Raw genomic sequence first — 17,424 nt, forward strand, 5'->3', positions numbered from 1 at the left:
CAAGAGACGCCCCTACTCTACACGGTATTGGAGATGATGTGAATTCTTTTCTGAAAGTAGTCGGGGATGAAACGAGCTTCGTCCATATCGTTGACAATTCAAACTTTGCCAACGCAGGGGCGATCAAAAGTGCTCTATTCTCTTCGGACGGCTACCATATCAACAGGAATGGAATTCGCGTTCTAGCTGCCAATGTCAAACGAACAACCAACCCTCTCTTAGGTCTGGGTCAGTACACGGGCAGAAAGAACCAGCCTACATTGAACACAATGCCAAGCTCTCAGTACCGGACATACAGAGACGCTGTGGTCGGAGTACCGGCTGATGAGACTAGTGTCCCTCCTACTCAACACGCGAACCATTCTCGCGCGTCTCCACACACACAACCAGCACGGGACCGGGGACAACGATCACACACTGGGCCCTCAGTAACATCGGGACAAGACCGACCACCTACGTCAACCCATGCACTAGATGCTGGGCGAGAACCTAACGCAAATATGCACAGGAGACCATCAGTCGATAACCCGCCTAACATCTCAGCTGGCCCTACTTCAGAGAGACTCGGACACTTCTCTAGTACACCATGGAACAGTAACCCTCCCCCTCACCAAGGACCCGCGGCCCCAAGTTCATCTAAAGCTCCGATGGGACATCCAATGAACCCGTCCAGAAGCTCAACAGGACACTGGACTCAGCCGCCACCCATACCAAGTCGTCTCCCCGGACTCTGGGGTCCGCCCATGCTCAACCAACCGGCCGGCCCGTGGGGATTCTCCCCGATGAACACTCCTGTCCTCACCCCGCCCCGCCAGTCCCAGCCTCCACGGATGACCCCACCGCCCTGGTCCTGGCATCCTAACATGCTGTGGCCTCCAATGTTCCCGGTGTGGTAGGACTTCTATACTTAGTCATACATTCTGTACATATCGCTTAGGAAGACTGTAATCAAGGAGCTTTCGATACTACTGCATTAGTCAAAGCTTAGCTATTTGTAGATATACATTGATACTAATATTGAGCTACGTTGGTAGTCCTTAGAATCGATATATTACGACCATCTTAGATTAAGAAATAAGTGATTTAGACGTACATATATGTAGTTTTTCGTTGTTATTGTTGTTGAACAATTTTGATTGATTGTTTACTTAGTTTACATCTATCAAAGCTTACCTCAATTCTCATGTTAACTTAGCTAGTAAGGTCCTGTGAGACATTGTGGATCGGACCGTAAAGACGCAATTTTTTCTTCTTTTTCCCCATTTCATTTAACTCATCCTTGGATATGAAAGCATTTTCTGGAGGCAACATGAACTTTTGTTTCTGGAATGTCCACGGGCTGGGTTCGAAATTAGAGGATATAGATTTCTTGTATGATGTTAACAAATTTGACTTTATCTCGCTTCTGGAAACGTGGACTACTGAAAAAACAAAAATTAACATACCAAACTACAGTTCTTTCCAATTACATAGAAAGAAGAGTAAACGAGCAAAACGCTCATCAGGGGGCATCATATTCTTTTTCAAAGAACAATACAAAGCTTTTGTTAAAAAATTACCATCAAAATCAACAGATTTGCTTTGGGTTCAGATAGATCGCAAATTACTAGGATTAGACAAAGACCTGTTTATATGTTCAGTTTATATCAGTCCAAGCGCATCCACAACGCACAAATATGCAGAAAACCATGTAATAGAAATTTTAGAAGAAGAGATCTGTAAATACAGTTCTCAGGGGTTCATCCTACTAGGCGGTGACTTCAATTCTCGTCTAGGAAACTTACAAGATTTCGTTGAAGATGACACTTTCTGTGATAATCACACAAATAACTTCTCAAATATTACATTAGATAGACATCATATGGATCAAGCTCCCCCCAACAAGTTTGGCAGATTTGTGGCTGATTTATGTATTCAAGGAAATCTTAAAATTCTTAACGGCAGAATAGCCGGTGATCTACAAGGAAAATTCACGTGTCATCAGCCAAACGGTAGCAGCACTGTTGATTATGTAATATGCAACCAACCGCTTCTGGAACACATTTTATTTTTTCGAGTTAACCCTCTAACTACATTCTCTGATCATTGCATGTTATCTGTTGTCTTACGTACAAAATCCTCAAATCACCCTGCCAAAGAGAAACAGAAAAGTGGAAACAGCAAACCTCTTTCCAAAAGATTCCTTTGGAACGAAACCTCTGCACAGAAGTTTTTTCAAACCCTCAGCCAACCACACATTATAGACAAACTGAATAATTTTTCACTTAGAGGAACCAAAAGCGCAGCCCACGAAATTGAGAACTACGTCTCGGACCTCAGTTCGGTATTAAGGGATGTTGGATACAAATCATTGTGTTTAAAAATTAATAGGAAACGGCCAAGGAAAAGTAAAAACAAGAAATGGTTTGATAAAAGCTGTTGTGAAATGAAACGGGAACTAAAGAATCTGGCAACTCTACTTGAGAAAAATCCACTAAACTCAGACGTGAGAGGAAGGTTTTTTAAAAGGAAAAAAGAATATAGAAAACTATTAAAAAAAAAGAAACGAGACTTTCAGCAACAAATCGTTAACCAATTGTCCTCTTTGAGGGAAGAAAATCCAAACGCGTTTTGGAACTTATTGAAGAAACTGAAGTCAGAGAAAACACAAGAGCCAAGTTCTCAAATAACGGACGAGGCGTGGTTGAAACATTTTAATAGACTAGACAAATCTCCCATCAGTGACTCAGAAACTTCAACTAATAACTCTAAAAATGTTCAAACTCATTTTCCCTCCCCTCTCCCTCCTACGGAGAATTCCTTTTTGGACTCTCTGATATCAGCTAAGGAACTGGATATAGCCATCTCCAAACTAAAAAACAACAAATCTAGTGGTAGTGATATGGTTATAAATGAAATGCTGAAATGTGGTAAACCAATCCTACAAAAAACACTGCTCCATCTCTTCAATTCATGTTTGCAAAACGGATACTTTCCCAAAGAATGGTCACTTAGTCATATAGTACCAATACACAAGTCAGGTGATACCTCAGTCCCAGACAACTATCGGGGTATCTCCATTATGAGTTGTCTGGGGAAATTATTCTCTTCCATTTTGAATACTCGTCTTGTGAACTATGCAGAACAGAACAGCCTTTTCAAACCTCATCAGGCCGGTTTTAGAAAAAACTATAGAACATCTGATAATCTTTTCGTATTAACTACTTTAGTAAGTAAATATCTCAGTCAAAATTCACGTCTTTACGCATGCTTTGTTGATTTTAGCAAAGCCTTCGACTCTGTTTGGCGAGAGGGTCTCCTGTTCAAATTAAATAATCTTGGAATAGGAGGAAATTTCCTATCAACCATAAAAGACATGTATTCTAAAACTAATAATTGTATCAAAACCAACAGTCGTCTTACCGAAACATTTGTAACTAACTGCGGGGTTCGACAAGGCTGTAATCTGAGTCCAACATTGTTTAATTTGTTCATTAGTGATATAGTATCTGAATTTGATAACTTTTCTAGCAACTCTCCTGTTCTATACAACATGAAAGTGCCATGTCTTTTATATGCCGATGACTTGGTTATCTTCTCAGAATCTCAACAAGGCTTACAGTCCTCCCTACGTAGACTAGAACAATATTGTAAATCATGGAAGCTGAAGGTTAACCTGAAAAAGACAAAGGTTATTGTATTTACAAAGGGAGGCCGCTTACCGAAAGATTGTAGTTTTTTGTTTGATAATAATGCTTTAGAAATAGTGACATCTTATTGTTATTTAGGTATTGTTGTATCCTCAGCTGGCACATTCAAAGCCAACAGCAAATATTTATACAGCAAGGGGTTGAAAGCTCTATTTGGAATTAGACAATCATTAGACAAAGCAGACGCACCATTATCAGTTAAAAACAAACTCTTCGACACTTGTGTTAAACCAATTTTGTTATATGGATCTGAAATTTGGAGTTCATTCAAAAGTCCTAAATTTTGTCCTATTGAAACAGTGCACTTGAAATTTTGTAAACACTCACTTAATGTTCCAAAAACTGCATCTAACCTTGCTGTACGCGCTGAATTAGGGAGGTACCCTATCCAACTGGAAGCCTCTCTAAACGCCATCAAATATTTCATTAGAATTCAAAAGAATGTGCCAGCTGAGAGCCTGCAGGCAGACGCTCTCTTATGTCAGCTTAATCTAGATTCATCAGGTACTAAATGTTGGGCATCTGGTGTTCGCAAAACTTTGGAGGAGTGTGGTTACCCTTTTGTTTGGCAAGACCGTGAGTCAACAGATCCAAACACATCCCACCTAATTTCTGCTATCCACCAACGACTGAAGGATATTTATTTCCAGAATTTTCTAACCAACATTCATAATGATAATAAAGGTTTAGGAGCGAAAAACAAACTCCGAACGTACAGATTACTAAAATCCACATACAATGAAGAGCAGTATTTGAAAATTACAAACATTCGGCACAGAACTACCATTGCTAAACTAAGAATCAGTTGCCACCGACTGCGAATTGAATCAGGAAGGCACAACCGCACTCCTCTAGAACAAAGAGTCTGCCAATTTTGTACCTCAAACATGGTAGAAGATGAAGTGCACTTCACAGTTGATTGCGATATGTATGTCAATGATAGAAATACTCTATTTAGTTATATAGAAAGTAGATTCCCTCATTTTAGACACATGAGTAGCACTGACAAGTTTATATTTCTCATGCGTTTTGACAAACCGACCATAGCGAAACCCATACAATCCTACATTTTCACCATTACCAAGAAGCGAGAAGAAGCCGAACTTTTGTGTTAGACTAGATTTGTGATACTTTTATATGTATATATCTTGACTTGTTGTGACCTGTACTTAGCTCGGTTGGGCAAAACTGTACAATAAAGGTCTTCATTCATTCATTTAATAAGCAGGGCTCATTTGTTTGTTTTCTCCCCCAGACAATGACCTGTATGACGTGAGTTCCAAACTCGGAGAAAGCTGGCTCCGTCTAGCCACTGACCTTGACCTGACCAGAATGGAGATTGACCGTATTCATAAAACCTTCCGGATCAGCCACACCCAGAGCGCATTCCAGGCACTAAAGCAGTGGAGGAAGAAGACTGGACATGGACCTCTGCACTACCTCCCTCAGCTGGTGGGGGCTCTGTGGAACATGTTCGAACTCAGCCTGGATGGGGATGTTACGGCTATTCTACAGGTTTGTACATTCATGTCATCTCGATAGCAATAGGTTGTATTCCTTTGCATATTTCATCCTACAGTAGAAATCAGTTAACCAGCAATGATATTATTCCAGTATGACAGAATTTTAGGTTGGTTGATTCTTGTTAGCAACACCATAGCACACCTCGTGAGGAATTATGATGCTTTTCTAAAACCTGGCAATATCAAACTTCATTCCATTATATTTCTTCTCACTCCTTTTACTAACTATGTTAAATCCTGTTTAATATCAATGATCAGCAAGATGAAAAATGGACAAATAAGTTCTTCTATTAGAAATTCTGGACTGCAATCTTCATGTACTTGTTCCATGGACACAGGAATATCGTCACAACTTGCCCCAGGTGACTGTCAGTCCTGAGGAGCACATGGATATTCAAGGGGTGTTCAAATGGTAAGGTTTCTTCCTACATTATCTATGTGGCATTCATTCTCTTATATAAGTTATTTAATCGGCTTTCGTAAGTTTCGATATGCCATTCACAATGCCCTTCAGATGCCAGAATGTTCATCTAAGTCAAAATAACTTAAGTCAAAATGCAAAGCATTTACAACTTTTATTGATTAGGTCGCTGCCTCAGGAGGGAAGATTTTACTGTCAGAACTCGGATCTCCACGTCACCACCCCCTACCCTCTGTACGTGACTAGTCGGAGCTGGTCTGCAGAACCGTGGAGGTACGGGTCAGACTGGGTACCTGTGGGGCCGCTGTTCCACTTCCAGTTCCGCGCTGACGATGCCACAGAGCCAGTGGAGATTGAATTCCCTCACATTGTCGAACTAGCAGGTACGAGACTGTACAAATCTATTTTATCAACTTTAACTTGTTTCAGTTCTTTTCCCAGCCGAACAAACACATCACCATATCACCATGTGTTCTCTAGTTTCCCATGTACTGCAAACCATCGTGTCGCTATGGGTTTGGGGGATAGGATGTTGGCGCCCTTTAAATTTATGTTATTAGTCTATACTATAATTGTTATCATTACTTCAAAGTTAAGTCTATATTGTTTTGGCATATCTCACTGATGGAATTAGTTACTAACTTGAGTGCATTGTCATTGCCTTTGTCGCAAAGCAATAAAAGAGCTATCAACCAGGGCATAGAGTCGATGTCTGACTAAGGTAATTAAATCAAATATACCCCTTATCTCCTGCAGATGGAGACATGATGGTGGCGTACATAAATGATCATGATGAGCACGAACTCCTCCCTGTTGAACAAGTCAAGCCTGGACATGTCACCGCTCTCCTGAAGAAAGACGCCCGGGTTGGTCCTGTGGGCAGGAGAAGTGCGGTCTGTGCAGCTCTTAAGATAGGTGTGACATGTCGATTTTTTACTGCAGTCGATTTTTACATAGACGAATATCAGACATCCATGTAATACAAAGGATAGCAGTTAATGAGGAAATTGGATAGATTTTGAAAACGGTCAAAAGTTTATTTGAGTAACTGGAAGGTCCTAGTCTAAGTTTTCGCCTTCACATGAACATCCATGTGCATACTAGAAGAAACATTTAGTAGGACAGGATACAGTATTTGCAAACGACGTGATCTGTAATTGCCAAATTTAACATAAAAGGAAGCCACGATAACAGGGAAGGTGTGACATGATTCCACCTTATGCTTTGTCATCATCAAATGCAGAAGATGCCAGGTATGGACCTCCACACGACCTGAAGGCTCTAGAAGAGACACTGGCCACCATGGAACAGCCTGATCTATCCAAGGCTGTGCGCAGGATGTTTGTGGTAAGTCACTTCTGATGATATTTTGAGAATCAAATGTTCATGGCATATATCTACTTATCAAAAGGTGTAAGAAGTCACTAACTTTTATTATTTTATATGGTAAATCTGAATCACTGCTGTTGAAGAATTACAGTGTTTTTCTTGACATATATTGACTTATCCGATGACTTAAAGTTGTAAGTCGTCAGGAACTTTTGTTACATAAGATGATTTCATAATGACCGATCGTGAGTAGTTATTGTTATATCTTCAAAATCTAGTGGTTGGATTAAGGTATAATTGTAATTGTTGATATTGTTGAGTGTTAACTTTCAAACAATTTTAACTATATCCAGGACCATATTTTGTCAATGGAAGAGATGGACGTGCAGCCTGATGTGACCACTGATCAGGAAGGAAACACAAAGTTGTAAGTTTGCATTGCGTTTATAGTTTTGATATCTGTATAATTCATAGAAAGTATAACCTTAATTCATTCGTTATTTGAAGGGAAATGGAGACTGAAATATCCTTCCTGTGGCCCTCCTTCATTTGGTAATTTCCATCAAACGATAATAACATAATTGCTTTTCGTATTATGTGCTTTAGTAGCCTCACCCACGAAGGGCCTTTGGTAAGCTATAATAAGGCAATGCTACGACTAAATTAATGGACATATAATGGTATCTATAAAAAACGTAAATGTGTTGAATGATGAAGTAAATCCTATAAATCTTTTTTCAGTTGTGTAAAACTTCCGTGCAAAGGAAAGTACATCTGCAAAGACACAGACATCGGGATCGTCACGTCCTGTCCCATGACGATGACGTATCAGACAGAACCCCTGCCTGACCAATGGGAACACCAGGACGACTGGATGCCTGTCGGTCCCGTGTTTAACATCCAGTCTGACGTTCTAGAGGACGGACCTGTGGAACTCCTGCTGCCGCACATCCTGGATCTTTCAGGCTACGACAGAATGGGTATGTACTGCATAGTTGGACGGGTTTTGCTGTTCCTGAACTGCCCTAGTCCCAATTTCTGCCAGGGAAAGTACCTTTACGGCTGCAATCATTGTGCCCATTGGCCCATTTTACAACATCATTCAATAATCAGTGCTTTGGTTATTTGGCTTTAAGGTTATTTGCTGTCTTATTTCTACATATGCTTCGATTACGAATCTCTAGTGCCCTGTATGAAAGCTGTTTAGTAGCCATAGAAAATATTTCATTCCCCTTTCATGTACAGATATCCCTGCAGAGGAAGCCAAAGTTGTCCATATTGCAGACAAAAAGGAAGAGTTGCTACCATGTGTGATAACACCTACACACTCCATCTTCCGTCGTTGCAAGGGAAGCTGGGTGTTCATTGTATTGAGAAGAATATTTGGATTGGAAACCCCAAGAAAGGGCCTCTTCGCCATGTTTAAATCGTCATGGGCAAGCTATGGTGTAGATGTGAAGGCCTTCATTGTCTCCAACACCAAAGGCATGATAAAAGTAAGTCAGCTATCAACATCTTTGCTGTTGTTTTGCAAGACATCTGCGACCATGCCTGACTTTGAAATATCATGGCGAATAGAAGTAACGTTACAAACATATCAATCATAAAAAACATTATCACAATTATCAGAAACCCACTATTTTTCAGCCACCTTGCTTGGAGCTATGAATGAGTAACATATTCAAAATGCACAGCCCTACTCACAGTTTTAATGGTGCATCCGAGTTGCACAATGTAACTATGCCCTGTTGAAGTATTTTGTACAATTTCAGACTTTACAAAGTGATTTAGAAGACCTTTGCCAGGAGGGCCAAACGTACTCCCTCTTGTACAGCAGACCCTGCACCGTGATGCCCGAGCAAACATACTGTTTGCACGCAACGGTGGAGAACGGTGCAATGGTTGCACATGATCCAAAGGTAGGCCTTCCCGATGTATTGCATTGTACTTTGGCAATAGGCCTCTACAAACTTCACTGTCAATCAATCACTGTATTGACATTTTATTACTGTGAATCACCGACGAACGATTTGCAAAGCTCCACTGTCTGTATCTTTTCTCAGCCACCAAGAGGCATTCCATATGAGGACACATTAGGTGATGGTACGTACCCAGAGAGGTTCGAAATCATCATCCAGAGTACCAGTGACCAGGCTACTGTAAAACTGGACGCACGCCTCTGTAATGAGGGCCAGGATGGTGAAGATACCTGCCAGATGACCATGTTTATGGGTGACACAACATTTTTTAATTGCTATTGAAAATTAAATAAAGTGTTGATGACATCTAGACCAAGGCCAAGGGACCACCACAGTTCTTTGTATTCGACATAAATCTAGAGCATGGAAGGCCAATTTTACACTGACCTCCACCCTAACCAAACCTCTAGCAAGAATGCTTTAAGGCCATCAGGGCCGCTCAGTATAAGTGAAGGTTTTCAAATTGAATTGGCCATTCATTGAATACCGGAGAACATCGGGAGAACCTCTCCATGCCTAACAATGTGAAAGCTAGTAGCACATCTTAAGACATGTTTGTGAAATTATAGATTTAAGAATTAAGTGCCAGTTCTATCACCACAGAACCACCGGGCACCAGCCAACATTCTGATCCTTCAGCAGCAGCTTTACCCTCCTCAACACTGGGAACACTTCCTACTGGTAAGTGACCATCACTTTCAACTTGACTTCAATATGAACTTGTCATGTTATTTGAAGAAAATCTGCCGGGATCTATCAAAGTCATTGGTCCCAAGCCTTTGAATATAGTTCCTGTATGTGTGATGCTATGATGTAGCGTAAAGTCTGTCCTCACTGTGAATTGCAAAATGCTCATGCAGTGGTATAAGTGTGACTTTCGCAGATTAATAGAATGTTGCCAAACTACCTGATCGCATTTCTGAAAGAGATATCATGTGACAGTGTGTTTTTAGCTGCAGAACCATCGACCACCAGTCAACCGCCTGATCCTTCAGACCAAGGAGCTTCTGCACCAGATTTGACTGCCTTAACACCAGACACGTTTCCAATTGGTAAGTATGGGAAAAGTTTGTAGATGTGCATTAGATACGATTCTCCATCCCTTAAAATGTAAAGCATGTACCAATGCACACACTGCCAGTGTACATACAGTTTGTGATACCGACCCCAACAGAAACTCACGCTGTTGCAGTGGTAAGAGTTTTACTCGCAGAAACTACATTTTGAAAATTGGTTCATATCTCTTTGAATTCATCTGTCTACCTAACTTTACAACTTGCGTATGTTATACTTAAGGTGAGGCAAGATCTGGCGCACATCCAAATATGCAAAGATTAGTTGGGCAAACATATTGATATGCACTAAAACTTCCATATTTACTTCCAAAGTTTTAATTCATTTAGCTTTGTTAATACAGGCAATCAAAAATGAAATTCTACAAACAATATCTGAAGATGAGAACTACATTTCTCCACATTATATTATATCTGAGAGGTGCTATTATTTGTTCCAAATGAAACGTCAGAAATGCATTCCATATTTCCTCATACATTTTGCGTTTCATTACTTCCCACAGGGCCCAAGAAACCCCTAGTGCTGCTGATCAATGACGAGTATGGCACGAAAAAAGGCGGAATCTCAACCATCAACTACCAAGTGGCGCAGGATCTGACCCAAGCGGGGGCAAACGTCCTTTGTACAGTACTCCGTGCGTCCGAAAGAGATATGGCAAGCGCAGCGAACGACCATGTCACGCTGATCAAACCCTTCCAACGCCCAGACGATACAAGAGAACCGTCATTAGACTGGCTGGTATTTGATCACCGAATCCGGTATCCAAACCTCCCTGGCGGTGTAGGCTGCATCGTTGGTCATGCCGACGTCACAGACAAGGCAGCACGGAGCATCAAAGACGACCGGTACCCCCGGGCAGACCTGGTCACCATCAACCACGTCTTACCAGAAGACACGGAGCGTTACAAGGGAGGCCGAAAGCCAATGAAAGCCTGGGAGAAGGAAATGGACATACTGAAGACGTCCGACGGTGCGGCGGCTGTCTTTTCAGTGGGTAAACGGACCTACAGCCACTATTCAACCATGTACAAAGGAGACAAGAAGCCCAAAAAGCACTACATGTACCTCCCAAGGCCATCCACCATATTCGCGGACGCCACAGTGGACCCTGGTGGTGACGGACAGAAGGTCGTCCTGTCCATCGGCAGAGTAAGGGGTGTAGAGACGCTGAAAGGCCATAACCTCGCAGCAGGGTCATTGGGAGAAGTAGCAGAGAGGATCAACGTGGCATGGCGTGTGTGCGGCAGCAGCGATGATGTCGATGACTACGAGACGAGCAGGAGAATCCTGGAAGAAAGCCTGAAGAGCAGTAAGCTGGCGCCCACCCTGCTGCCTTACAGGACGCAAGAGGAGATCGTTGGTGACATGAAGATGGCGCATCTGGTCCTGATGCCGTCCCGCTCCGAGCCGTTCGGACTGGTCGGTCTGGAGGCCATCGCAGCCGGCATCCCCGTCCTCATCTCTGACCAGTCGGGACTGGCAGACCTGATCAAGGACCTGATCGACAAGAAGAAGTGCCACGCAGACCGCAGGCACAGGATCGTGGAGACCAGCGTGAACGAGTCCGACCATGACGCAGACGTGAAGAGGTGGGCCGACAAAATCCTGGACACCCTGGAAAACATCCAGTCAGAATTCCAGCACGCAGCCGAGTTCAAGCGGGAGCTGATGGAGTCCAGGTACTGGGAGGACTCCCGCAGAACCTTCCTACAGGCCTGCGGCATCACGGGTGGATCTGCACAGCAGTAAGGGCAGATTTCAAGAACACCACTGATTTCAGGCGGGATCACAGATTTGCACATCAGTAGGGGCAGAAGGACGGGAAATATGCGAGAAGTTTATCTGTGCTGGTAGAAATCATTCTCAAGCAGGTGAATCTGTATTTGCCAACACACAATGAAAATGGGACTTGCAAAGGGATGGCTGTAAAGCTCTCCAAGCAGAGGTTAGGCTGCGGCTGTTTTTTAAACCTTTTTAGTCGTTTTTATCGGGCTTTCTATTTTGTCATGTTCTTGACGTCCGCCGTCCGCGAGTCATCAAAAAAGAGTACAAAATAGAAAGCCTGATAAAAACGACTAATAAAACTATGTAAAATACAACAGGAGCCTAACCTCTGCTCGGAGAGTATTTCTTTCACTCCGCTTGTACGTCAAGGCCTCACTACCATCCAAGATGGGGGAGGGGGGAACCATAAACTCTTTGAGCAACTTATGATCCACTGGTCCCTGAGTCACATGTCCTGCGTACATACCTTCATAAGATGGCGCCACAGAAGCAGTGGATTGTCTATGCCTTGACAAAGGCTGGTGCTGTTCAATCGAAAGTCCCACTTTCGTTGTCGGTGCAGGGAAGCAAAAACGTTACACCTGCTTAAAAATGAGTTCGAAAACAGTTTTGTAAGACTACGGAAGCAGAATCAACTTGTGTTTTGCAGTTCCATGTACCAACGAGTCATATTTGGTTGTTAAGAGCATCTATGTTTATGGGATGATCCCAACATAGCCTTTCTATGAGTTTACAACATATTGTGCCTTACCCCATACAATAACTGAATGGAAGAATGGTTGCTTTTCATTGAATAGTAGATGTTTAGGCAGGAGATAAAAGGAGGCCATATATATATAAGCAGGACCTAGTATTGTCATGCTTGTGTGTTGTGTTATTTGCAACCGATCAATATTTTGGTAATGGATTTTACACAAGTCAAGTTTAAATCTATACATATACAGAACAGTTTGACATATAAGATCTGTTATCAATCTTTTGTAACATTATGATGTGACTTTGTCCTTAGACAGACGCTGGGACTTGGAAAAATCAATCAATTCGAAATTGAATATCATGATAATCATTGAGCTTATGACAAAAAATCCAATTGAGTTGTGAAACTTGAAACATTGTCAATAGTTTAAGTTTAAATCTTTAGATTTATCCAAGCCCAAACGTCTTTAATTTTGTGAGTCATCAGCTTTGTAAGAATATGCATGCTAGATTCATATGCAAAGCACATATTGCCTAAACAGCTAGTTGAGTATTAGTTGAGAAGATAAGTTGAGCTAAACGGCACATACTAGTATAACATCGTGATGATCTGTTATATCCTGTGGTTTCTCTACACCATTGCAACATGTTTATTTGCAAAACCATGCCTGAAGGCTAATTGCACAAGGACTAAGAGAAGTAGCTACCGTGATACATAAAACTATTGTCTAATCAACTATATGATACAATGAATACTATTGTCGGGTTTGATTTCTTCTTTGAAGGCAGTGGTTAATGAAATGTCCCACATTTTGTATGATGGTGGGATTTTGTGCTTTTAGTAGAAATATAGTCTTTTGGTGATCTCTTAGGTGGTAAACATATATCAGTTGTCTAGATTTCTTGTGGTACACGAAAAGTATTAAAAGATCACCTTACATGAAAGTACATGCACCTGTTCATCATAGAAAGGTGCAAGCTGAGAGCAAACGGAATTTTCTGAATACTATACTCAAGATTTTGTAAATGAAGTTTCCTTATAGTTTATCCAATATGTTTTTTAAAACTTAAAAAATTAACTGAGAAAGTGTAGGTCTTAGGGCAGAGTAGCTTTGTTTTGTTTCGTGCAGTTGTTTTTGCAACATAACTAATAAACTAATCATCAAACCCACGCGGTTTCTAGAGATGTGATTTTTCTAATTAGATGATAACAGTTTTTTAATGACTACAGATCGTTAGAAGATATAGTCGATTTGCTATCATGAGTTTGTAGTTTTCATCATCATGCGCATGAAAACATAGATTCATTGCAGTGGTATGTACCAAAAGTGCTGTATTTTCTCATATAGAAAAAATAATACAAGGGGCCTGATGACGCAATCCATATAACCCAAAAATCATATTTGGAATTCTTTAATAGCTCAGGCGGGAAGTTAAAATCATGGCTTTTAAGCAATCATAGATAAGCTATCAAATACACACGCCTCATTTTGTTCGTGAAAAAATGACTTTGGCAACAAATATGAAGTACCTCAAGTTCTCTCCAGGCGTTGCTATTATGGTAGTTTTGTATTTTAAAAACATCTGACACAAATTGTCAGGTAAATGATAGTTTTACACAGTTTTTTTTACATTAATAAAAAAACTAACTTTAACTGTAACTAATTAAATATGCAATTTTGAAGAAGCTATGCCATCTATTCAATCAGCAAAGGAATGTGAAAAGCATGTATCTGAATCGAATCTAATGCTAGATTTACTCTAGTCAGAAATCGGCTGCAAAGTCCGCTGCTAATAGGGCCTTCACATGGAAACCGAATTAGCAGGAATCAAGCAGAGCCAGCCGGAATGAAGTATGTGTAAAATTCGTGCCACATTCCAAATGGACCTTATATCCCCTTCACACGCGAAGGAATGAGCCAAAATGCTGTCAGAATGAAAAGTCTTTTCTATTCCTGTGCATTCGTGGTATATTCTAGAAATTCTTACTGCATTCTAGATATTCTTTTGGCCACATTCGGGCAGGATTCGAAATGGCTTCGATTTTCCATGAAATGAGATCAGAATGTCTCGAATAATGTTGGAATGCCGTAGAATGCGTTTAGACTGCATTTCGAATACACTTCGAATGGCATCCGATATTTCTCGAAAAGTTGTTGACATGTCAAAAACTTTCGAGCCAGCCAAAAGAACGGGGACGAATATCTGGAATGCAGTAAGAATGTCTACAATACACCACGAATTGCGAGGAATTGCCAGGAATAGAAAAAAAATCATTTTGACGGCATTCCGGCTCATTCGTGCTCTCGTGTGAAGGGGGCTTAAAATAGGCATCCAAACCGGAAGCTAAGTTCAGCTTGGTGAGAACCAATAGTAGCAGCTGCAGTACTGAGTGTGCACGATAGGGGCATGTCACTGGCTAACAGAGCAGCTCGCACCCGCCCCTATGCCACACACATGGTACTGCAACTTCCAACTTTGGATCTCTGCAGGGTAAAGGAGGAAAAGAGGAGCGGTTGAAAACAAACCTGTCGGTGACATTTGAACCCGGGACCTCTCGCATTCAAGCGAGAAGCATACCCCTAAACCAACGAGAAGGTGATATTTGTTTGTATGTGTGTGCGCGCGCGCCTCTGTGTGTGTGTGTGTGTGTGTGTGTGTGTGTGTGTGTGTGTGTGTGTGTGTCTGCCTATTTGTCTGTCTGTCTGTATATCTGTTGAACAGCACCTACTCGGTGTCCTGGTGACTTTAATAAGTACTGCTGCAGAACTTCCGGTTTTGACATCTTTTAAGCCGGCAGGACGGTGATATAAATGTCTAGGCGACATGCGTTCCTTCTGTGATGATTCGACACGTTGGTAAGTAACTCGCCGGGACAGGTGGGAGAAGTCTGGTTGTACGACTTTTAAAAAGTGCTTCCAACAAAACACCGTGAAGCATTCTTCCGTCTCATGTTTTATACATTATGTCATTTAGTTGTGTTAAACAGTTCTTTTTTAACATAGCATTAAACAAATGGCTGTAGACAAGCCTGAGGCTATGTACAGAAAAGACAACAACAGAATTTCTCCAAGAACATCCAACTAAAAAGTCTAACCCTCCTTGGAAAAGCAGTCTGTTTGTGTTAAAGGACCTTTACCTACAAAACACCAGCATTCTTGCTTCCCTTTCAACATTGTGCTTAGCAGTTCGCCTGTAACACGGTGAAATGGGCAGGGAAAACAATGACATAACGTTAAGCTTAAAGGCCTAAACATTTAAGTCTGCCTCCTTGGGAAATAGTCCGGACATGCAAGAGGAAGTCACCAAAACGCATGCATTCTTCCCACTCGTGTTTTACTTTATTTTATGTGTCTAGCAATTTGCCGACAGCATATCACTTGCACATGCAGTCAAAGCAATGCTCTTATCGCTCACGGCGATATAGACAGTAGAAACAACGACGTGACATTACCAAGGACACTGAACTCAAAAGTCTATACTCCTTAGAAAAACGACCCTCTGCAGGTGACACTTAGTTGAGCGCTCAAGCGTGTCCACGGTCCGACGTGTGCACAGGTTGTCTGTGGGAATACAGTTGTGAGACCTTTCTAAGGGGGTATGGATAGCAGAATTCAGAAAAACTAGCTATAGGGTGACTGATTAACCAAGAGAGAGACCGATGTAACACCATTAAGGATAACATTTCCCCTCGGAAATGTGCTGGCAAATGATGCCCTATAAAGGCCATCCTCCTTTGGCAAACTACTCCCTGTATGGCTAATTACTGTTTTTCAGCCACTATAGCGAGTTAGTCTGATGAAGACTGTACTTCGCCTGTTTTACAATGTCCCAGGCTCCAGTCGCTAGAAATACAAGCAACAGGACTTCCATCATCAGGAATGATGAATCAGGTTCCATGGAATAGCGTTAACTTCATTTGGAGAATACGAACTCTTTGTTCACGATAAACCCACGTGCACAACTGTCAGAACGTTTTAAAAACAATCGAAGAAGTTTAATCCTTTGCACAGTCTCTGTATTCATAATCTGTAATGCCGCTTGCAAACGCAGGAGTCTGCTTTCAACCACAATTGCTGGAACATCTTAGAAACAACATCGACAAATAAACAACCATCTAACGTTAATGTAAACATTTGCAAATTTGATCCATGGCGGCTGTATGTGTAATCCATAATTTGTAACGCCGCTTGCAAAACAGAGAAGGCCAATGTTAGACTGCGCAAATGCGGTACATGTAAACGGACACCATGCGTCACTACAAGTTCTGCACCGCACCGTCACTTTATAGACCACACCTGTCCAGGCGCGACCTTTCCCCTCACGTGACGAGAAGTTTGACCCACCTAAGTACGTGGCAGAGAACTCCAGAGACCTGCTTCTCTCAGGTGAGCGGGTATTTTTCTGCCTCCGTTTCTGTCGAATCTACGGTATGATCTGGTCCTTCCAACTACATTGGAACAATACTGTAAGTCCCCATTTACCAATGACATTAGCATTCGACGGACGACTTGGAAAAGCGATTGTTGAGAGTTTGTGTCAGCGGTACCGTTTTGTATACTACTAATTGCATCGCGAGATGTTTAAACTAATACAGTTATCATAATCACTTCTGCCGTGATCAGCACAGTACCGCATTCCCTCATGACGTCACTAGAGCCCCTGAGAATTCTAGAAAGCGAGCGCACTTCTTCCAATCAAAAGTGACACCCCCTGTTTTCTGTCGTCCTGTTGGTGCAAACACTGAGGGTAAATAATTTCCTTAGTGTTTAGTGTAAGCATGTCTCGGTATATTTTTTTCAACCACTGTTCTATACCCCCCGTGCTTGACTTTATTTATAAAGTAAACGAGCGAAAAGCATGCAATACTAGCTAGCTTGAGTCGCAGATTTTTTAATCATCAAATGTTACCACCCAAAGTATGGTAG

The 17,424-nt window shown here is 41.7% G+C and overlaps 2 protein-coding genes across 2 annotated transcripts; both read left to right on the forward strand.

Annotated features, from left to right (window-relative positions):
• Nucleotides 1–500: 500 nt before the first annotated feature.
• Nucleotides 501–896, forward strand: LOC118408034 (basic salivary proline-rich protein 2-like). Its single transcript, XM_035808646.1, has one exon. It carries the CDS (start codon nt 501–503, stop codon nt 894–896), a length of 396 nt encoding a protein of 131 aa, XP_035664539.1.
• Nucleotides 897–5,021: 4,125 nt separating this feature from the next.
• LOC118408035 lies at nt 5,022–11,936 on the forward strand. Its single transcript, XM_035808649.1, has 13 exons — nt 5,022–5,204; nt 5,551–5,624; nt 5,799–6,016; nt 6,390–6,548; nt 6,877–6,980; nt 7,316–7,389; nt 7,704–7,942; nt 8,208–8,458; nt 8,735–8,881; nt 9,026–9,194; nt 9,545–9,622; nt 9,895–9,993; nt 10,518–11,936. The coding sequence occupies exons 1-13, from the start codon at nt 5,022–5,024 to the stop codon at nt 11,762–11,764; spliced, it is 3,042 nt and encodes a 1,013-aa protein (XP_035664542.1). The 3' UTR covers nt 11,765–11,936.
• Nucleotides 11,937–17,424: the final 5,488 nt, after the last annotated feature.

The sequence above is a fragment of the Branchiostoma floridae genome, unplaced genomic scaffold (assembly GCF_000003815.2).
Source record: "Branchiostoma floridae strain S238N-H82 unplaced genomic scaffold, Bfl_VNyyK Sc7u5tJ_1548, whole genome shotgun sequence".
NCBI classification, from domain to species: domain Eukaryota; kingdom Metazoa; phylum Chordata; class Leptocardii; order Amphioxiformes; family Branchiostomatidae; genus Branchiostoma; species Branchiostoma floridae.